The 24,218-nt window shown below is 41.0% G+C and overlaps 1 protein-coding gene and 1 non-coding gene across 2 annotated transcripts; one reads left to right on the top strand and one right to left on the bottom strand.

Annotated features, from left to right (window-relative positions):
• The first annotated feature begins 12,271 nt into the window (after positions 1–12,271).
• On the top strand, positions 12,272–12,379 carry LOC112760864 (small nucleolar RNA R71). Its single transcript, XR_003181282.1, has one exon. It is a non-coding gene; the product is annotated as a small nucleolar RNA R71 (small nucleolar RNA).
• Positions 12,380–21,236: 8,857 nt separating this feature from the next.
• On the bottom strand, positions 21,237–22,202 carry LOC112756587 (uncharacterized). Its single transcript, XM_025805206.1, has one exon. The coding sequence runs from the start codon at positions 22,200–22,202 to the stop codon at positions 21,237–21,239; it is 966 nt and encodes a 321-aa protein (XP_025660991.1).
• Between the last annotated feature and the right edge of the window lie 2,016 nt (positions 22,203–24,218).

The raw sequence follows: 24,218 nt of genomic DNA, 5'->3' as shown, positions 1-24,218 counted from the left end.
GAAAACCCTCCCATGGTCATCACGGCCAGAGTGGGAACTGGCCTCATCAAGCGGATCCTTGTGGATAATGGGGCAGACTCGAATATTATGTTCCGCAACGTGTTCGACACCTTGGGCGTACGGGATGCCGACCTAAAGACTCACCAGTACGGTGTTGTAGGGCTAGGCGACCACTTCATCAAGCCGGATGGGATAATCTCCCTGCCGGTCTCCATAGGACAAGGACAGGGGCGAAGATCGATAATGGCTGAGTTCGTAGTCCTACGAGACTCCACGGCCTACAACGTTATTCTAGGGAGGAAAATCATTAACGATCTCAGGGCAGTGATCAGTACGAAGATGCTAGTAATGAAGTTCGTCGCTGATGACGGATCTGTGGGATCCATAAAGGGAGACTTGAAAATGGTAGTCGCTTGCGACAATGGCAGTCTCTCCTTAAGAAAGAAATATAAAGAAGCATCAGGGGTGTTCCTCGCCGACCTGGATGCTAGAGTCAACGACAAGCCCAGACCCGAACTGGAGGGGAACCTGGAAAAGTTTAGGGTCGGGGACATAGAGGAAAAGTTCACATTCGTGAACAGAAACCTCCCACATGAATTGAAAGAACCTCTAGTGAAAATGATCAGGGCCAATGGTGATCTGTTTGCTTGGACACCAGCCGACATGCCGGGGATAGACCCCAACTAATGTCACATTATTTGGTCGTCAGGCCGGAGGCCAGACCGGTGGCTCAAAGGAGAAGGAAGATGTCACAGAAAAGAGCAGAGGAGGTGGCCAGGCAGACAGCCAGCCTCCTCGAAGCGGGATTTATCCGAGAACTAGACTACTCAACCTGGCTGTCGAATGTAGTTCTGGTAAGAAAGCACAATGGGAGATGGAGGATGTGTGTGGATTACTTCGATCTCAACAAAGCATGTCCCAAGGATTGCTACCCTCTACCCAATATTGATGCGCTCGTCGACGCGGCGGCGGGATACCGGTATCTGAGCTTTATGGATGCTTATTCCGGCTACAATTAGATACCGATGCACCGGCCAGACGAAGAGAAAACAGCATTCATAACGCCGTGAGGGATCTATTGCTACAAGGTAATTCCGTTTGGCCTGAAGAACGCGGGGGCCACATACCAAAGGTTGATGAACAAGATATTCAGCGACCTCATAGGCAAGACGGTGGAAGTCTACGTGGATGATATCCTTGCAAAGACCACCCGGCCTGAGGACCTCCTAATCGACGTGAGAAATGTGTCCGCGGCCCTCCGACAACACGGCATGAGGCTCAACCCACTCAAGTGTGCCTTTGCCATGGAGGCTGGAAAGTTCTTAGGATTTATGATAACCCAGAGGGGGTGGAAGCCAACCCTGAAAAGTGTCAAGCGATACTCCAAATGAAAAGCCCGTGCAGTGTCAAAGACGTTCAGAGGCTAGCAGGAAGGCTCATCGCACTATCACACTTCCTCGGAGCATCGGCAGCGAAAGCCCTGCCTTTCTTCAACTTGATGAGAAAGGGGATAGCGTTCGAATGGACCCCGGCGTGCGAGGAAGCATTCAATCATTTCAAAGAGATCCTTGCAACACCACCTGTACTCGGGAAGCCCGAGGTCGGAGAACCACTCTACCTGTACCTAGCCATAACGGAGGAAGCGCTGGCAGCGGTTCTGGTGCGGGAAGAAGGAAATGCTCAACAACCAATTTTCTTTGTGAGTAGAGCACTGCAAGGAGCGGAACTGAGATACAGCAAATTAGAGAAGCTGGCACTGGCACTCCTGACCTCTTCCCGTAGACTACGACAATACTTCCAAGGCCACCAGGTGGTCGTGAGAACGGACCAGGGAATTCGTCAGGTGCTCCAAAAACCTGACCTAGCGGGAAGAATGATGACTTGGGCCATTGAACTGTCTCAGTATGACTTGCGATATGAGCCCCGACATGCAATTAAGGCGCAAGCAATGGTAGACTTCCTGGTGGAAGTAACGGGGGATCCAACCGAGGAAACGGGCACACGCTGGAGGCTTCATGTGGACGGGGCCTCCAACCAAACGTCCGGAGGTGCTGGGATCATTCTGGAAAGCCCTGCAGGGGTCATATATGAACAATCAATCAAGTTTGAGTTACCCGTATCGAACAACCAAGTGGTGTACGAGGCCCTCTTGGGCGGCTTAATCCTAGCTTGGGAAGTCGGGGCTACGAGGCTGGAAGTGTGTAGTGACTCGCAGGTCATTACCTCGCAAGTGAATAGAAGCTACCAAACCAGAGACCCGCTGTTGCAAAAGTACTTGGAGAGGGTTAAAGAGTTGAGCAAACAATTCGAGGAGGTCACGATCCAGCACGTTCTGAGGGAGAGGAACACACGGGCAGACCTCCTATCCAAGCTAGCGAGCACGAAACCGGGATTCGGCAACCGTACTCTCATTCAAGGCATGATAAAAGAACCAGCAGTCACCCTTCACATGACAAAGATAGGCCCCTCTTGGATGGACCCCATCACTGATTTCCTGGAAAACGGCAAACTCCCTGACGACGAGAAGGCAGCTAAAGCGTTGAGAAGGGAGGCGGCCAAATATTTGATCATACAAGGTCAACTGTTTAAAAAGGGACTCAGCCAGCCCTTACTGAAGTGCCTGCATCCCGACCAAACGGACTACGTACTCAGAGAGGTCCGCGAGGGGTGCTGTGGTCACCACATCGGGGGCAAAGCCCTAGCGAGAAAGCTCATCCGACCTGGGTATTACTGGCCATCGATGATGAAAGACTCCAAGGAATTCGTGAAGAAATGTGTCAGGTGCTAAGAGAACGCCAACTTCCACAAAGCGCCGGCTTCCGAGCTGAGCCTACTGACGTCTACCCGACCTTTCGCTCAATAGGGAGTCGACCTCTTAGGGCCCTTCCTGGTCGGCCCAGGACAAGTTAAATATCTCATAGTTACCATTGACTACTATACCAAATGGATAGAGGCTGAACCACTAGCCAGCATATCCTCATCCAATTGCAGGAAGTTCATGTGGAGACAGGTGATAACTCGTTTCGACATCCCGGAGGTCGTCATTTCGGATAATGGGACGCAATTCACTGACAAGAAGTTTACGGAATTCCTCACCGGCCTGGGGATAAAACAAAAGTTTTCCTCAGTTGAACATCCCCAGACGAATGGACAAGTGGAGTCTGCAAACAAAGTCATCCTACTAGGCCTCAAGAAGCGCTTAGACAACAAGAAAGGCGCATGGGCCGACGAGCTCGCTTCGGTCCTCTGGTCCTACCGGACAACCGAGCAAAGCTCCACGGGGAAAACCCCCTTTCTCCTAACATACGGGGTCGACGCGGTGATACCTGTGGAAATTGGCGAACCGAGTCCACGACTACTTCTCGCAGGAGTAGACGAAGCAGTGGAAAAGGACCTGGTGGACAAGACCAGAGAGATGACCCACTTGTCAGAAACAGCACTGAAACAAAGAATAGCTCTGCGCTACAACACTAAAGTCCTCAGGAGGGAATTTGAGGAAAGAGACCTTGTCCTGCGACGCAACGACGTCGATTTACCGACCCCAGGAGAAGGAAAGCTGGCGGCAAACTGGGAAGGTCCCTACAGAATCAAAGAAGTGCTTGGCAAAGGCGCCTACAAGCTAGAGAGACTCAACGGCAAAGAAATCCCAAGAACGTGGAATGCAGGTAACCTAAGGAGATTCTATTCGTAACTTGAGCACACCGGCCAAGCGGCCTGATGAGCCAATAGATGCTTACTCTATTCACGCGTTAATTCTTAGCTATTTATCTTTATCAAGTACCTTCCATGTTCACGAATTTGTTTGGCTAACGACTAATTTTTACTTGTCTAAATTCTTTCATCTACTATTTCCCAATACGTATTCCACACAATCGCATTCTTCAACGGCAATCCGGGACCGATCACCCCGGGAGCCAGTCGGATCATAGCCATGACTAACGGCCGCGATAACACGACCAAGACGGTTCCAACCGTTACCAACATAAACGGCAAAACGGACACAAACAATAAGTCCACACCAGAAAAATGGTAACAAAACATAGGTGCTACTAAACAAACAAAATAAAGGCGATAATAAAAGGCCGACCAGGCGACCACTACAAAGTAGCAAAGGTCTCAACAGTTATAACAAGTATCTTACAAAACCACACAAAAACACAAAGTTACAAGAGCTCATTTTCGAGGCATATCAACAATCTTGCCGTCCTGGATTGTTTTGAAGACTCCAATAGCCGACGTATCAAATTCTGGGACCACGATCTTTACCTGGGCCTTGAGAGCCTCTTCGGTCATAAAGATTGCGTTCTTTCCCTGCTCCCTGACCGTCTTATATTTCCTTTTTAACTCTTCCACCTCGGCTCGCGCAGCCTTAGCCGACGAGACGGCCGGGTTGCGCACCTTCTCCACAGCGACCACACGACCTTGCGCGGCGTTAAGCTGGCTCTCTAGAGTCATCTCCCGCTCGGTTAGACGGGAGACGGTGGCGTCGGAGGCATTCATTTTTTCCTTAAAAGACGCAGCCTTCTCCTCGGCATCCTTGCGCCCCCTCTCCGCCGCGGCCAGTTGTTCCTGAAGCTTTTCGACCTGAACTTTGAACTCGTTGTTGGCTTTGGCAGCAGTATCAAGCTTCCTTCGCAACGCCTGCATACCCGACAACTCAAACTCGGCCTTCCGGGCTATCACAGCTCCGCGAAGAAGTGTTTGATACATCCACCTCGCCTGCCCCGCCAAGTCGGTGCCAAGGAAGTGCTCCTCCGTGCCAGGGATCAGCTGGGAGTCAATAAAAGTCCCGGCATCAAAATTTCTTTCCATCACGGTGAAGGTTCCTTCCGGGCTGGCGGAGGCCCTCAGCCTCTTAGGAGTATGAACAGTTTCCACATCGTCATCTTCTTGGCGGGTAGAGGACGAATGACCAACAACGGCCGCCTCTTCGGGAATAGGGGAAGCCTGCGCCGCGGTCGGATTCTTTTCGGACATTGCGGTGTCCTGGGGAGAGGGCACAGCCTGATCCTCCTTCTCCCCGGAAGGGCCCTCCGGTTTCCCGGCATCCTTCTCGTCAGCCTTCTCCTCATCGCTATCCTCCAAGAAGGTCTTGACTAAATTTTCAAGCCCGGTCACCGAAGCAGACATCTCCACTACAGCAGAGAAACAAATACGTTAGTCGTGAAGTCGGGGAGAACAAATTAAACAACAAACAATGCAAAAGCACAAGACAGAACATCTCACAAATATAATTCCTGGCGGACTCCCGTTCACCCATAAGGAGGTGGGGGTTCACGGGGTTCTTTCCAAAAAGAGCAAACAGCACATCGGCAATCTTCTTATTTACAGGGGACATTCCCTTGTAGGTCACCTTAATGAAAGAATTAGACCCCGCCTCAAAGCTCCAATAAGTCGGGATGAGGCGTTCCCCCTCTAACAATAACCAAAAGGGATGGCAACCTTTAACGAGACGAACTTTGAAGAATTTGTCCTTGAACCCATGATAAGAGTCCTCGAACAGGCCAAATATCCTCCGGCCTTGGGCAGACCGGAAGGACAGGAACCCTTTCCTCGCCTTCCCTTGTTTGGAGGGGTTGGTAAGGTTGAAGAAGAAGAGGAAGACATCCACTGACGTCGGCAGCTCGAGATATTCACAAACCATCTCGAAACAGCGGATAGAAGCCCAGCTGTTCGGATGGAGTTGCGATGGCGACACGGATATCCGATTAAGAAGTGACATCTGAAAATCAGAAAATGGTAGGCGAACGCCAACCTGAGTGAACATGGCTCTGTAAAACCAAATCCAGTCGGCGACCCGGGGAGAACGGAAATTAATCTCATACAATCGCTCGTTGGGGGCAGGAACGAAGGTCTCGTAATTGGCCTCCTCATCTGTCCCCCCGCACAGGTACCCGGCTTGTCGAAACTCCGTCAACTCCTCCAGATCCATCTGGTTCGGCGAGTCCTTCACATCTGAGGTCACCTAGGCGCAGGGGTCATAGTTTGCGGCGGAAACAGAAGCCCGGGAGACAACGCGAGGCATACCTACAGTGGGGGTACCACTCCATTAGTCTATGAGGTCGGGAGTCCAGAAAAAACCCAGAAACTATGTCCATCCTATTCAACAGTTAAGATCAAGCATGGCCAAAGCTACACCTATCACGCAAGCCACCTAAAAACCTACCCTGGAATGGTACCCCTCCCCTAACACATCTACCTAGCACTAAAAGGTCATCTAGCAACAAAAACCAAACAAGACAGCAAGAACACAAAGCAAATACAAACAACAAGCGTACAACAACAAAGCAGAAAAGAAAGAGGTCCAATGATTACCTGAATTTGTTGCGAAAACTGAGAAGGATGAAGGGAAGATGCACGAGGATACTGCAACAACGCTCTGAAATTTTTGAAAGAAGAGGGAGATAGCAGGGAGATGGAAGAAACAGGAGTGGAAAGGGGAAAAAAGTTGAGGCAAACTGTTTAAAACTGCCACTCAGGAAGCGCGAAAGACTTGGGGGCAAAATAGTATTTACGCATGGGGTTTTGCAACCCATTATGAGCATTTAATGCTCAGTGCGAAAAACGAAGCGACGAACGGTTGCCTCAACAACCAAGAGACACGCGCGCAGGGGGCATGTCCCTCCCACGGGCGGCCGACCTGACGACGATGAATGGAACATGAAATAACATGCCACTAATAGCTCCCACGACTATCACTGGCGCGTGGGGCACTGGTGCACGAAATTGTGATCTCCAGGCTCGAACAAATCCTGGTAATGGCTCCAGAGCTTGGTGCTCTGATCTTAATTCATAATTGTCACAACTTCGATACAACTAACCAGCAAGTGCACTGGGTCGTCCAAGTAATACCTTACGTGAGTAAGGGTCGAATCCCACGGAGATTGTTGGTATGAAGCAAGCTATGGTCACCTTGTAAATCTCAGTCAGGCAGATATAAAGTGATAATGGTGTTTTCGAATATTATATAAAATAGGGATAGAGATACTTATGTAAATCATTGGTAGGAATTTCAGATAAGCGAATGGAGATGCTTTTCGTCCCTTTGAACCTCTGCTTTCCTGCTATCTTCATCCAGTCAGTCTCACTCCTTTCCATGGCTGGCTTTATGCAAGGGCATCACCGTTGTCAGTGGCTACATCCCCTCCTCTCAGTGAATAATATGCTCACGCACCCTGTCACGGCACGGCTATTCATCTGTCGGTTCTCGATCATGCTGGAATAGGATTCACCCTCCTTTTGCGTCTGTCACTAACGCCCAGCACTCGCGAGTTTGAAGCTCGTCACAGTCATTCAATCATTGAATCCTACTCGGAATACCACAGACAAGGTTTAAACTTTCTGGATTCTCTTGAATGCCGCCATCATTCTAGCTTACACCACGAAGATTCTGGTTAAGAGATCTAAGAGATACTTATTCTAGCTTGATTCATGTAGAACAGAAGTGTTTGTCAGGCACGCGTTCATAAGGGAGAAGGATGATGAGCGTCACACATAATCATCACCTTCATCACGTTCTTGGGTGCGAATGGATATCTTAGAAGCGAAATAAGAAGAATTGAATAGAAAACAGGAGTACTTTGCATTAATCTTTGAGGAACAGCAGAGCTCCACACCTTAATCTATGGAGTGTAGAAACTCTACCGTTAAAAATACATAAGTGATAGGTCCAGGCATGGCCGAGATGGCCAGCCCCCTTGATCTAAGAACAATGCATTCAAAGATGATCCTAAGATCCTAAGATGATCAAAAGATGGTCAAAAAGACGCCTAATACAATAGTAAGAGGTCCTATTTATAATAAACTAGCTACTAGGGTTTACATGAGTAAGTATTTGATGTATAAATCCACTTCCGGGGCCCACTTGGTGTGTGTTTGGGCTGAGCTTAAGTGTTGCACGTGCAGAGGCCATTTGTGGAGTTGAACGCCAGTTTCTGTGCCAGTTTGGGCGTTCAACTCTGGTTTTGGATCCTTATCTGGCGCTGGACACCAGATTTGGGCAGAAGGCTGGCGTTGAACGCCAGTTTACGTCATCAATTCTTGGCCAAAGTATGGACTATTATATATTGCTGGAAAGCCCTGGATGTCTACTTTCCAACGCAGTTAGAAGCGCGCCATTTCGAGTTCTGTAGCTCCAGAAAATCCACTTTGAGTGCAGGGAGGTCAGAATCCAACAGCATCAGCAATCCTTCTTCAACCTCTGAATCTGATTTCTGCTCAAGTCCCTCAATTTCAGCCAGAAAATACCTGAAATCACAGAAAAACACACAAACTCATAGTAAAGTCCAGAAATGTGAATTTAACATAAAATCTATTAAAAACATCCCTAAAAGTAACTAGATCCTACTAAAAACATACTAAAAACAATGTCAAAAAGCGTATAAATTATCCGCTCATCACAACACCAAACTTAAATTGTTGCTTGTCCCCAAGCAACTGAAAATCAAATAGGATAAAAAGAAGAGAATATACTATAAATTCCAAACTATCAATGAAACAGAGCTTCAATCATATGAGCGGGACTTATAGCTTTTTGCCTCTTGAATAGTTTTGGCATCTCACTTTATCCATTGAGGTTCAGAATGATTGGCATCTATAGGAACTTCAGATTTCGAATAGTGTTATTGACTCTCCTAGTTCAGTATGATGATTCTTGAACACAGCTTCTTTATGAGTCTTGGCCGTGGCCCTAAGCACTTTGTTTTCCAGTATTACCACCGGATACATAAATGCCACAGACACATAATTGGGTGAACCTTTTCAGATTGTGACTCAGCTTTGCTAAAGTCCCCAATTAGAGGTGTCCAGGGTTCTTAAGCACACTCTTTTTTTTGCTTTGGACCTTGACTTTAACCGCTCAGTCTCAAGTTTTCACTTGACACCTACACGCCACAAGCACATGGTTAGGGACAGCTTGGTTTAGCCGCTTAGACCAGGATTTTATTCCTTTAGGCCCTCCTATCCACTGATGCTCAAAGCCTTGGGATCCTTTTTATTTCCCTTGCCTTTTGGTTTTAAGGGTTATTGGCTTTTTGCTCTTGCCTCTTGGTTTTAAGAGCTTTGGCTTTTTCTACTTGCTTTTTCTTTTTCTTTCTATATTTTTTTTTCGCCTTTTTTTTTTTTTTGCAAGCTTTGTTCTTTGCTGCTTTTTCTTGCTTCAAGAATCATTTTTATGATTTTTCAGATTATCAAATAACATGTCTCCTAGTCATCATTCTTTCAAGAGCCAACATATTTAACATTCTTAAGCAACAACTTCAAAAGACATATGCACTGTTCAAGCATACATTCAGAAAACAAGAAGCATTGTCACCACATCAATATAATTAAACTAAGTTCAAGGATAAATTCGAAACTCATGTACTTCTTGTTCTTTTGAATTAAAACATTTTTCATTTAAGAGAGGTGATGGATTCATAGGACATTTATAACTTTAAGACATAGTTACTAACTACTAATGATCATGTAATGAGGACACAAACACAGATAAGCACATAACATAGAAAATGAAAAACAGAAGAAATAAGAACAAGGAATGAATCCACCTTAGTAATGGTTGCGTTTCCTTCTTGAGGAACCAATGATGTCCTTGAGCTCTTCTATGTCTCTTCCTTGTCTTTGTTGCTCCTCCTTCATTGCTTTTAGATCTTTTCTGATTTCATGAAGGATGATGGAGTGCTCTTGATGTTCCACCCTTAGTTGCTTCCAATAATTGTGTGGAAGAAAATGTATCCCCTGAGGTATCTCAGGGATCTCTTGATTTGCAGTCAAATGTTCTACCACTGAGCTATAGACCCTTGATGGAAGCTTTTGTCTTCCCTTTCCTCTTTCTAGAGGTTTCTTTGGCCTTAGGTTCCGTCAATGGTTATGGAAAAAACAAAAAAGCTATGCTTTTACCACACCAAACTTAGAATGTTGCTCGCCCTCGAGCAAAAGAAGAAAGAATAGAAGAAGAAGAAGATATGGAGGAGATGGATGGCTGTGTGTATTCGGCCATATGGGTGGGATTGGGTGGGGAAGAGATGTTGAATTTTGAAGGTAAGTGGGTGTAAGGATGTGAGTGGTAAATGGAAAATAGAAGGGATGATCATGAATGGAAAGAGAGATGATGAGGTAGGTGGGGATCCTGTGGGATCCACAGATCCTGAGGTGTCAAGGCATTTACATCCCTGCACCAATTTAGGCATGTAAAATGCCCTTGCACACAACTCTGGGCGTTCAGCGCCAGGTTGGTGCCCATTTTGGGCGTTCAACGCCCCTTTGCTGCCATTTCTGGCGTTGAACACCAGAACCATGCTTGTTCTGGGCGTTCAGCGCCAGGATGCTCCCATTCTGGGCGTTCAGCGCCAGAACTATGCTCTGTTCTGGCGTTTGAACGCCAGACAGATGCTCCTCCAGGGTGTGATTTTTCTTCTGCTGTTTTTGATTCCGTTTTTGATTTTTTTGTTTATTTTGTGACTCCACATGATCATGAACCTAAGAAAACATGAAAAACAATAAAAATAAGAATTAGATAAACATTGGGTTGCCTCCCAACAAGCGCTTCTTTAATGTCAATAGCTTGACAGTGGGCTCTCATGGAGCCTCACAGATGTGCAGAGCTTTGTTGAGACTCTCCAACACCAAACTTAGAGTTTGGATATGGGAGTTCAACACCAAACTTAGAGTTTGGTTGTGGCCTCCCAACACCAAACTTAGAGTTTGATTGTGGGGGCTCTGGTTGACTCTGCTTGGAGAGAAGCTTTTTCTGCTTCCTCTCCATGGTTGCAGAGGGAGATCCTTGAGTTTTAAACACAAGGGAGTTCTCATTCCATTGAAGGAATATTTCACCTCTGTCAACATCAATCACAGCTCTTGTTGTGGCCAGGAAAGGTCTTCCTAGGATGATGGATTCATCCTCTTCCTTTCCAGTATCCAGGACTATGAAATCAGTAGGTATGTAAAGGCCCTCAACCTTTACTAATACATCTTCTACTTGTCCATAAGCTTGTTTTCTTGAGCTGTCTGCCATCTCCAGTGAGATTTTAGCAGCTTGCACCCCATAGATTCCCAGTTTCTCTATTACAGAGAGGGGCATGAGGTTTATTCCTGAACCAAGGTCACACAGAGCCTTAAAGATCATGGTGCCTATGGTACAGGGTATTATGAACTTTCCAAGATCCTGTCTCTTCTGAGGCAATGTCAGTTGATCCAGATCACTTAGTTCATTGATGAACAAGGGAGGTTCAACTTCCCAAGCATCAATGCCAAACAATTTGGCATTCAGCTTCATGATTGTACCAAGAAACTTGGCAGTTTGCTCTTCAGTAACATCCTCATTCTCTTCAGAAGAGGAATACTCATCAGAGCTCATGAAGGGCATAAGGAGGTTCAATGGAATCTCTATGGTCTCTAGATGAGCCTCAGAGTCTTTTGGTTCCTCAGAGGGAAGCTCCTTATTGGTCACTGGACGTCCCAGGAGGTCTTCCTCCTTGGGATTCACGTCCTCTCCTCTCCTCACAGGTTCGGCCATGGCGCTTATGTCAATGGCCTTGCACTCTCCTTTTGGGTTCTCTTCTGTATTGCTTGGGAAAGTACTAGGAGGGATTTCAGTGATCCTTTTACTCAGCTGGCCCACTTGTGCTTCCAGATTTCTAATGGAAGACCTTGTTTCATTCATGAAACTTACAGTGGCCTTAGATAGATCAGAGACTAGATTTGCTAAATTAGAAGCATTTTGTTCAGAGTTCTCTGTCTGTTGCTGAGTGGATGATGGAAAAGGTTTATTATTGTTAAACCTGTTTCTTCCACCATTATTAAAGCCTTGTTGGGGCTTTTGATCCTTCCATGAGAAATTTGGATGATTTCTCCATGTTGAGTTATAGGTGTTTCCATAAGGTTCACCTAAGTAATTTACCTCTGCTATTGCAGGGTTCTCAGGATCATAAGCTTCTTCTTCAGAAGATGCCTCTTGAGTACTGTTGGATGCAGCTTGCATTCCATGCAGACTCTGAGAGATCATATTGACTTGCTGAGTCAATATTTTATTCTGAGCCAATATGGCATTCAGAGTATCAACTTCAAGAACTCCCTTCTTCATAGGCGTCCCATTATTCACAGGATTCCTTTCAGAAGTGTACATGAACTGGTTATTAGCAACCATGTCAATGAGTTCTTGAGCTTCTGCAGGCGTTTTCTTTAGGTGAATGGATCCACCTGCAGAAGTGTCCAGTGACATCTTTGATAGCTCAGATAAACCATCATAGAATATATCCAAGATGGTCCATTCTGAAAGCATGTCAGAAGGACACTTTTTGGTCAACTGTTTGTATCTTTCCCAAGCTTCATAGAGGGATTCACCTTCTTTCTGTCTGAAGGTTTGAACATCAGCTCTAAGCTTGCTCAGCTTTTGAGGAGGAAAGTACTTGGCTAAGAAAGCCGTGACCAGCTTATCCCAAGAGTTCAGGCTGTCTTTGGGTTGAGAATCCAACCATAATCTAGCTCTGTCTCTTACAGCAAAAGGGAAAAGCATGAGCCTGTAGACTTCAGGATCTACTCCATTAGTCTTAACAGTATCACATATCTGCAAGAATTCAGTTAAGAACTGAAAAGGATCTTCAGATGGAAGTCCATGAAACTTGCAGTTCTGCTGCATCAGAGAAACTAGTTGAGGTTTCAGCTCAAAGTTGTTTGCTCCAATGGCAGGAATGGAGATGCTTCTTCCATGTAAATTGGAATTGGGTGCAGTAAAGTCACCAAGCATTCTCCTTGCATTGTTGTTGGGTTCGGCTGCCATCTCCTTTACTTGTTCGAAATTTTCAATCAAGTTGTCTCTGGATTGTTGTAATTTAGCTTCTCTTAATTTCCTTTTCAGAGTCCTTTCAGGTTCTGGATCAGCTTCAACAAGAATGCCTTTTTCTCTGTCCCTGCTCATAAGAAAGAGAAGAGAACAAGAAAAGAAGAGGAATCCTCTATGTCACAGTAAAGAGGTTCCTTATTGTTAGTAGAAGAAAAGAAGAAGAAATTCGAACACAGATAGAGTAGGGGGTTCGAATTTGGTGATGATGTGAGGAAGAGATGTTAGTTAATGAATGAATAAATAGAATAGAATGAGAGAGAAGGAGGGAATTTTCAAAAATTATTTTTGAAAAGGAGTTAGTGATTTTTGAAAATGGTTTTTGAAAAAATGTTAGTAATTTTCGAAAATTAAGATTTAAAAATTAAAATAATTAATAAATTAAAAAGAAATTTTGAAAAAGAGGGGAGATATTTTCGAAAATTAGAGAGAGAGAGTTAGTTAGGTAGTTTTGAAAAAGTTAAGAAACAAACAAAAAGTTAGTTAGTTAGTTGAAACAAATTTGAAAAGATAAGAAGTTGGGAAGTTAGAGAAGATATTTTGAAAAGATATTTTTGAAAAAGATAAGATAAGAAGATATTTTTGAAAAGATATGATAAAATTAGTTTTGAAAAAGATTTGATTTTTAAAATCTCAATTAATGACTTGATTCATAAGAAATCACAAGATATGATTCTAGAACTCAAAGTTTGAATCTTTCTTAACAAGCAAGTAACAAACTTCAAATTTTTGAATCAAAACATTAATTGATTATGTTATTTTCGAAAATTTGATTTAAAAATAAGAAAAACATTTTTGAAAAACATTTTTGGAATTTTCGAAAATAACTAAAAATTTTTGAAAAAGATTTGATTTTTGAAAAAGATTTTGAAAAAGATAAGATTTTCAAATTGAAAATTTGATTTGACTCATAAGAAACAATTTGATTTTAAAATTTTTTGAAAAAGTCAATCCAAATTTTCGAATTTGATGAGAGAAAAAGGGAAAGATATTTTTTTTTTTATTTTTGAATTTTTATGATGCAAGAGAAAAACACTAAAAGGGTGCAATGCATGAAATTTTTAGATCAAAACAATGAATGCATGCATGAATGCTATGAATGTCAAGATGAACACCAAGAACACTATGAAGAACATGATGAACATCAAGAACATATTTTTGAAAAATTTTTAATGCAAAGAGAACATGCAAGACACCAAACTTAGAATTCTTTAATGCTTAGACGCTAAAAAATTCAAGAATGCATATGATAAACATGAAAAGACACAAAACAAAAAATCATCAAGATCAAACAAGAAGACTTACCAAGAACAACTTGAAGATCATGAAGAACACTATGAATGCATGATATTTTCGAAAAATGCAAGATGCATATGCAATTGACACCAAACTTATGATCTGACTCAAGACTCAAACAAGAAACAGAAAAATATTTTTGATTTTTATAATTTTCTAATTTTTTTGTATTTTTTTTTTTCGAAAATTAATTTGAAAAAGGAAAATAAGGATTCCAAAGTTTTTAATATGAATTCCAGGAATCTTGCCATGTTAGTCTAAAGCTTCAGTCCAGGAATTAGACATGGCTCACTAGCCAGCCAAGCTTTCAAAGAAAGCTCCGGTCCAAAACACTAGACATGGCCAATGGCCAACCAAGCTTCAGCAGGTGATCATGGATCAGCAGCAGGTGGATTAGCAACAACTAGCTTGCTCTTGATAGCAAATTGCAAGCCTCAGTCCAAATAAATTTAGACATGGCTTTACAGCCAGCCAGGCTTTACATGCTTCATGAAACACTAGAATTCATTCTTAAAAATCTTGAATAAAATTTTTGAAAACATTTTTATTTTTTTTTCGAAAACAGATGAGAGATTTTTGAAAATATTTTTGAAAAGAAAACGAAAAGAAAGTTACCCAATCTGAGCAACAAGATGAGCCGTCAGTTGTCCAAACTCAAACAATCCCCGGCAACGGCGCCAAAAACTTGGTGCACGAAATTGTGATCTCCAGGCTCGAACAAATCCTGGTAATGGCTCCAGAGCTTGGTGCTCTGATCTTAATTCATAATTGTCACAACTTCGATACAACTAACCAGCAAGTGCACTGGGTCGTCCAAGTAATACCTTACGTGAGTAAGGGTCGAATCCCACGGAGATTGTTGGTATGAAGCAAGCTATGGTCACCTTGTAAATCTCAGTCAGGCAGATATAAAGTGATAATGGTGTTTTCGAATATTATATAAAATAGGGATAGAGATACTTATGTAAATCATTGGTAGGAATTTCAGATAAGCGAATGGAGATGCTTTTCGTCCCTCTGAACCTCTGCTTTCCTGCTATCTTCATCCAGTCAGTCTCACTCCTTTCCATGGCTGGCTTTATGCAAGGGCATCACCGTTGTCAGTGGCTACATCCCCTCCTCTCAGTGAATAATATGCTCACGCACCCTGTCACGGCACGGCTATTCATCTGTCGATTCTCGATCATGCTGGAATAGGATTCACCCTCCTTTTGCGTCTGTCACTAACGCCCAGCACTCGCGAGTTTGAAGCTCGTCACAGTCATTCAATCATTGAATCCTGCTCGGAATACCACAGACAAGGTTTAGACTTTCCGGATTCTCTTGAATGCCGCCATCATTCTAGCTTACACCACGAAGATTCTGGTTAGGAGATCTAAGAGATACTCATTCTAGCTTGATTCATGTAGAACAGAAGTGTTTGTCAGGCACGCGTTCATAAGGGAGAAGGATGATGAGCGTCACACATAATCATCACCTTCATCACGTTCTTGGGTGCGAATGGATATCTTAGAAGCGAAATAAGAAGAATTGAATAGAAAACAGGAGTACTTTGCATTAATCTTTGAGGAACAGCAGAGCTCCACACCTTAATCTATGGAGTGTAGAAACTCTACCGTTAAAAATACATAAGTGATAGGTCCAGGCATGGCCGAGATGGCCAGCCCCCTTGATCTAAGAACAATGCATTCAAAGATGATCCTAAGATCCTAAGATGATCAAAAGATGGTCAAAAAGACGCCTAATACAATAGTAAGAGGTCCTATTTATAATAAACTAGCTACTAGGGTTTACATGAGTAAGTATTTGATGTATAAATCCACTTCCGGGGCCCACTTGGTGTGTGTTTGGGCTGAGCTTAAGTGTTGCACGTGCAGAGGCCATTTGTGGAGTTGAACGCCAGTTTTTGTGCCAGTTTGGGTGTTCAACTCTGGTTTTGGATCCTTATCTGGCGCTGGACGCCAGATTTGGGCAGAAGGCTGGCGTTGAACGCCAGTTTACGTCGTCAATTCTTGGCCAAAGTATGGACTATTATATATTTCTGGAAAGCCCTGGATGTCTACTTTCCAACGCAATTGGAAGCGCGCCATTTCAAGTTCTGTAGCTCCAGAAAATTTACTGAGTGCAGGGAGGTCAGAATCCAACAGCATCAGCAGTCCTTCTTCAACCTCTGAATCTGATTTCTGCTCAAGTCCCTCAATTTCAGCCAGAAAATACCTGAAATCACAGAAAAACACACAAACTCATAGTAAAGTCCAGAAATGTGAATTTAACACAAAATCTATTAAAAACATCCCTAAAAGTAACTAGATCCTACTAAAAACATACTAAAAACAATGTCAAAAAGCGTATAAATTATCTGCTCATCAGGCACTGTTACGACCTAGCCCAAACCCTCCACGGGTCGGCCCGACCCGAGCGCCACCCGACCCGGACAGTCAAGGGTGAGGCGCCCCGCAACCGACCCGGACACGCGTCCCAGACAGCTCACTTACGATTGTGGGAGAACGTCTCGGAAAAAGTGGGCCTGTCCTTGTAGGGCCCACCTCTGACACAGTATATAAGGGGAAGGTTTTACCCTTCCCCCAAGGTACGTCACACATCACTCTCCCCCCTTTTCGCTTGCACATTACTGACTAGAGCGTCAGAGTGTCTTTGCAGATGACACTCCCCCTCTCTACAAGAAATACTCGGGATCCCGCCTACACCAGACCGGCAGTTCATAACGAGACGAGACCCCATTACCAACCAACATACCAACCCGATCCGTCCGGTACCCGACCTACCGAACAATTATTATCAATAATACGTTATTATTATCGCTAGTGTTATTACTATTAGTATTACTATCATTGTTATATCGTCATTATTATTCCTAGTCCATTCGGCGGTGCATTAAAAGAACAAAGAAAAGCAAGAAAAATATTACGAGATTGTACTTGCAATGATATATATATATATATATATATATATATATATATATATATATATATATAATCAAATGCCATAAGGAAACAAAAGCATATTTAAAGCATAAACCGTGGAACATACTAAAGCATGCCACCTGACCATTTTCATCACATTAAACATCATCATCATCTAGCTAAGCTCATTCGCAGGGGCGAAGCTACTTATAAAATAGGGGAAACAGTGACCCCCAAAAGAAAAAAATTTGTTTATAAATATAATAAAAAATAAAAGAATACTTCCTTTTTTTAAAATAATGTCTGGTCTCCCTCTTTTTAAAAAATATATGATTGTTCTTAATTCTCATTTAATGCAGCAAAGAATAATTGAAAAATTGTGTGTTATTTAGGTTATGAACTATATGTTTAGTTAAAAAAATCTTAATTTATATTAAAAATAAAGAATTTGAAAGAGCAGTAACAACAAGCCAATAAATTACTTCTTTTATTTTTTCCTCTTTTTTCAATTAGAAAATAAAACATCATTCTATATTATTATTATTATTACAACTTAAAAAATAATAAGTAGTCTTTATTTTTCATTATCATCTCTCATTCTTCTTTTTTTTATAAGTTATTTTTTTATTTATTTTTTAATAATTTATATATTTATTTATTTATCTAGTTTATAATCTTATAATAATAATTTAGGTTTTAAAAAAAATTGAAGATGATGATCATGTAATTATAATGCTATCCTTGTATTATTTTTAATTTTTTCTCATTATTAATTGTTTGTGACATTGATATTATTGATTTACAAAAAATAAAATAAATTGAGTTTAGTCAAGTTGCATAAAGTTTATTTTATTATCTATGTAAATTCTCAATAATAGATGACTTTGAATCAAGGAAAAAACGTTGAGCTCAATTGTCTATGTAAATTATAAATTTTAACTTATTTCAACTCTAATAATATTATTATTAATTTTTTCATTGCATAAGTTATGGTTGTGATTTAAATTATTTACATGAAGTATAATACATTTTTAAAATAATTTTGCAGAAAACGTTTAAAAAGAAATTAAATAGTATTTAAAAATTCTAAAAGCAAGTATGTAACAACCTATATTTATAATATTTAAAATTAATTTTGAGATATTTGTGTTTAATTATTTTAATATACGATATGTTCAGTTATCTTATAAAAAGTTAATTCTAAGTCTAAGTTATTATTTTTAATTAAAATAAAAAAACTAAAAAAATATTGTCCCCCTACTAAATATTGTCTAGCTTCGCCCCTGCTCATTCGGTGAGCAATAGAGAGAAAGAGTGACCGAGAGAGAAAGAGAGAATCGTAACCCCCATCGAAGAGCAGAGAGTAGTGATTGAAAAGATATTGAGTGTTGTTGGGTCTTAGTGCTAAGTGTTTAGTGAGGACAACGATACATAACGCTTACTTGACACAATAGAGACGGTTCAGTGAGGACGGTGATACGTAACGCTCACTGGAGGCCGTGAGTTTTATGTGTGAATGATTGTGCGAAGATGCCTGTGTGTATGGAATGGCTTCCAGAAAAAGTGACACATACTTTAGCTGGAGAATCAGCGCCTGCAAGAAGTAAAAATTTGTAGAGGTTATGTCGCTGGAATGCCTTATCTGACTTGCGAATCGGATTGCGTCGGGTGCGGGTCGAAACCGACAAATGAGCTCATTACCTGCGATAGGACTAGACATGAATCATCATTGTTTGCACATTTGCATTTGATTGTGTTTGCTTATCTTGTCTCTCTGTGATTGTGCTGTTTGTCTTATTGCTATTTGTTTGTGTGTTGATCTGTTTCCCGTGCTATTAGTTTGTGTATTGAGGTGACTGAGAACTGAGGTTATGATTGAGATTTGTCTTTAAGTTCGAAAATTTAAAGAAGGTAATTAATTATATAAAGTAATAGTAAAAATTTATTTTCAAAAGGTTAGATAAAAATATAGTTTTATTGAGTAAAGTTAATTATTTGCATTTTATTTCATTACTCTTACGGAATTCTCATTTCCTACTGAAAACGCGTGGTTTGTTCTCACCCCAAAATCTTCCACCCTTTCAATGACACAGGTTCAAAGACTCAGTTTGAAACTGCGGGCGATTATTAGTCTTATTTGAGTTAAGTTTATATGTTGAGTCGCTTTTCTAGAATTTCCTCGCCTTTGTTAGTTAAGATTTTATTTTATACAGAGGGATAGGAGTTGTATCTGAGTTTCATTTGAATTCTTTTGTATGATATTTATTATTCTTACGAACTATGTGACTAGTATTGCTTGGAGATCTTTGATATATGATTTTAATTAATAGAAACAAAACTTTTCAGCTTTTTCTTAAAAATTGAAACAGGAAATCGAACTAAAGGCTTAGTATTAAATATACGAAAAACAGGTCAGTAACGCCTCACTTTTGGTACGATCATGACGTACTGAAAGTTAGGGTGTTACATTCTAGTCCTTAGACACGTATAGATTAGAGTCATTCTCGTAACGACAACCATAACTGAAACAACATTGTAAGTTTGAACATTTAGAATTCGTGTAAATTCAGACCATTCCCTTGTTCTTTGAAAACCTTCTGTATCCCTGATAGAGTTGAATCGCAATTCCTCTTATGGAAAAAGAGTTACGAATGTGGCTTTGATGTGTTGGAGACCAAAATCTGGAAGTCACTATTTATATTTGAGTGTGACACCCATTAAATCCGAAAGGTCAAATAAAATAGTATCTCTGTTTTTATTCTCATTTAATTTTAAATCAAAAGTAATAATGACTTATTTAATTCAGCATTTATGATAATAAATGAGATGACCGTTATATAAGTCATTTAATGTAAAATAGCTTAATTTACAATTATAATTAATATATGTATTGCCCATAAATAGATTAGAAAATAATAATTTCGTAACAAAATAATCATTCAATTTGAATTACAATTAATTGATTGATAGAAATTATAATAAATTGAATTTAATGAGTTAAAAGAAATAAATAAAAAACACCATCAGAAACATGCCACGACAGTTTTATCATTAAGTGCAAAAATTTAATTTTTATATAATAGAATAGATATTTACAGGGGCAATTTACGCATCTAAATTGTTTGACCCTCAATATTACGCAAATACATTGTTTTCAAATTCAATACGCAAATGCATTGTTTCACTATTTTATGTAAACCGCTACTGGCAGTAGCGGTTTACAGGTGTGCATAAACCGCTACAACCAGCCGCGGTTTATGTGTGTGAGTGTGTGAGTGTAAACTGCTGCTGCCAGCAGCGGTTTACGTGCGTGTGTGTGTGAGTGTAAACCGCTACTGGCAGTAGCGGTTTACGTGTGTGTGTGTGTGAGTGTAAACCGCTACTGCCAGTAGCGGTTTACGTGTGCTGCTTTGCCTATATAAACCGTGGTTGTAGCCGCAGATTATGCATTTAGATGGTTTGTGAAGTTTTTTAGAGAGAGAAAATTCTAGAGAGATGTCAGAGCAAGTTGTGAGCGGGTCCGAGGTATCTCAGCGGCGACTTCTGGCGAGTTATCATGGCAGGCAGGACCCTGTACCGACTGAACGGTGTTGCGCATATTGCCGGTTCTATTGGGGACGAGGTTAGTTAACATTTATTTTTTTCTAGGCTTTGCATATGTTAGTCAGCAAATGGTAGGTTAAGTAGACGAATTAGAATTTATAGAATATTCCCTCTAGTTTGAAATTAGGCTTCGCATGCTAGGATGTTAGTTCACTGGTTAGGGAAAGGGATAGTTGACGTTAGTGAATTATTTTAGTTTGGTTAGGGTATTTGTATGATATGAAGTTTTAAATTTTAAAGCTTTATAATATTTTAACATTTCTGGCTGTTATTTATTAAAGTATGTGTGTTGTTATTTTTCCTATCGTGACTAGGGAATTTTTTTTTATTTAGGCGAATTTGTTGATGGTTTAATATATTTATTCCGGTTAGTTATGGCAAATTTTTTAAGGATAGGAGAATTTAATTGGACTCTGTATATCTTTGTTGTTATGTGTAGCTCACTAGGTGTATATACAGTGTGAGACAGCAACAGAATATGCCCTTGCATGATAGGATCATCCCGTATTTAGAGAGGGCTGGATTGTACCATTTGGCCAGGCTAAACAACCAATGGTTCTGGTTGGATGAGCCACTGGTTAGTGCGTTCGTTGAGAGGTGGTGTCCTGAGACGCATACGTTCCACATGCCTTTCGGAGAATACAAAATGCCCGATAAGCATGTGGAGGTTGCCAACCACTATCGGGAGACTCTAGTGCAGCCTTGATGCCGTTGTGTCTATTGGATATCACGAGAATACCTTCCTGTGGAGTGACATGCCTTCTAAGGTTCGAAAGAAAGTACGACCAAGACTCTGCATTCTCCCCCTCCACGAGTGCAAATGCAACAGGCAAAATATTCGAGTTACCATCCTGAGCGATCGCCAACAACAATGTCCCGCCATACTTGCCATAGAGGTGTGTTCCGTCGATGCTTACGAGCGGCTTACAGTGGCGGAATGCCTCAATACACGGAGGGAATGTCCAAAACATCCGATGAAAGTAGACTCTATCTTCATCAACTTGGTCACCCACCCTAACCGGGGACGTCTTTAGTAGAGCAACGGAACCTTCCATCGTGCATGTGACCCCAAGGATCCACCGAGGCAGATCAGCATATGACTCCTCCCAATCGCCATATATTTGCGCTACTGCCTTCTGCTTCGCCAACCACACCTTCCGATAACTAGGCCGGAATCCATAAGTCGCCTCCGTTGCCTCTTGCAACACCTTGATCGACACTGACACATCAGCTCGAACCAACGGATAGATTCTCGCACAGATGACATGATAATCAAGCTGCTTGTGGTCGCTTGATATCGATGTGGCCATACACGTGTGCGGATCGTTGTACCTCCTAACTTCCCATGTGCTCTTCCTTTTCCGCATGACTATCCGAATCAACCACGTGCACCCGTTACCAAACTCCTTGCATCTCCCTTGGTATTTCAGATTGTCGGACTCCATAACCTTGTACTCAACTCCACGCCGAATACTGTAATCTTTTACACTCAACACGACTTCCTCTTTACTCTGGAAAGATTGGCCAATCTGAAATTCAGTCATAGGTGTCCCATCATGCATCCCCTGCCCATCGAATGTTGCATCTACATTCTGCTGTTAGCCGACGGCTTCCAAGTTCAAAGAAGAGAGGTGGGGAGGGTACTCTTGTGTTTCAGAACTGAAACCTCCATGGGCTGAATGTCCACCTCTTGGAATATCATCATCACTATCCCCACCAATATCGACAGGCTCCTCATCTGAATCATCGTCAAACAGTGCATTCTCAACTCGATCCGGTCCGGCATCGCATTCAAAATCAGGAACAACAGGACCAATATATGCATGAACAGCCCCAGCACGTTCGGGCTCTGCATTCGGAACGGTCACTGCTACCACAGGCATCGATGTTGATGCACCACCAGCTGGGGTCGACTGAGGATTAGGTGTCGATGCTCCAGAGCTATCCACACCATCTTCCAACTTCACAAACAGCTCAGTTATCCTCACCTCCGGAAAACTACGCCTGCAGTGAAACAAGACCTGCAAGTCTTCATCCGACCCGATCACGAAGGTCTCATATCTCACACCAGTTGAGACAACGTCAATGGGAATCTTGTAAAATAATTTTTTTACCCACTTCGTCCCACACGTACCGAACTTTCGTAATATGCTTTGCTTAATCTCCGCCAACGTATTCGACGATCGGATAAAAACACTAAGCGGTTCTCTATCTGTGAATTTTACACCATGCCTTTTGCTCTTTTGAATTTTTCCAGAGCAGTGAACCAGAGCCACAAAACTATCCTCCCCCTCTATTTGTGAATAACACTCTACCTCTCCACATTTGGTCCCTCTATGGTTTATATAGGCAGCCCCATTCAGCCCATCACATGTAAACCGCTACTGGCAGTAGCGGTTTACACTCACACACACACACACGTAAACCGTTACTGCCAGTAGCGGTTTACACTCACACACACACGCACGTAAACCGCTGCTGGCAGCAGCGGTTTACACTCACACACTCACACACATAAACCGCGGCTGGTTGTAGTGGTTTATGCACACCTGTAAACCGCTACTGCCAGTAGCGGTTTACATAAAATAGTGAAACAATGTATTTGCGTATTGAATTTGGAAACAATGTATTTGCGTAATATTGGGGGTCAAACAATTTACTAACGTAAATTGCCCTATTTACAGATTATTATATTAAACACAGACTAAAAAAGCCACACTAAACAAAATAAAAGCATCAATGATACAATATAACCTAAAAAATCACTTAAATTCAAAAAGAACATTGATGAATTATAATAAATCTATATATGAGAAGTAAAAGTAAAATAAATAATTAAAAATAAAATAAAAAGAGCAATTAAAAAAAGTAAAAGAAGATAGAAAAGATAATGTGAGAAGTAGATAAAAAAATATATTTCAATAGAAGATTAATATAATTAATTAATACAAAGAATGAAAGAGAAAAATTAAAATACGATCTTAATAAAAAAATTTCAAAAACTATATTTTAAAAAAGAACCTATTAATCAACTTTTATAAAAATATTACAAAAAATTTAAATTATCTTTAAATAAAATAATAATACCCTTAAGAATTATTAATCAAAATAAATAAAAAAGAATTAATATAAAACAAAATCATAGAAAAATATTAGCAAAATTAATTAAGATAAAAAACAAAAATAAAAAATTACAAATACTTTACCTAAAGTACAAAATAGAGAAGGAAAAATGGAATATATAAAATAATAAGATAATAAATTGAATTAATTGAGTACATTTATTTCATTGTTTTATATATTATTTATTAAATAATTTATTATTTGTCTCGATCAAATTAAATAATAAATTAGTTATAATTAATTTGATTTAATGAATAAAAAATTTAAGATAATTTGATATTTACTCTAATTAAATTAAATATTTAAAGTTATGATTAATGTAATTTAATGAATAAAAAAATATTAAATAATGAAATATTTATCCTAATCAAATCAAATTATATAATTGATTAGTTATAATTAATACAATTGAATGAATTAAACACATTAAATTAAAA

This window comes from Arachis hypogaea, chromosome 16, assembly GCF_003086295.3.
Source record: "Arachis hypogaea cultivar Tifrunner chromosome 16, arahy.Tifrunner.gnm2.J5K5, whole genome shotgun sequence".
NCBI classification, from domain to species: Eukaryota; Viridiplantae; Streptophyta; class Magnoliopsida; order Fabales; family Fabaceae; genus Arachis; species Arachis hypogaea.
The sequence above is the reverse complement of the archived record's forward strand: the minus strand, read 5'-3'. Positions and strand labels throughout refer to the sequence as shown.

Bases quoted from the DNA above. Each gene is read 5' to 3' on its own strand.
- LOC112756587 (XM_025805206.1), bottom strand. From the start codon at position 22,202: ATGACTGAATTTCAGATTGGCCAATCTTTCCAGAGTAAAGAGGAAGTC.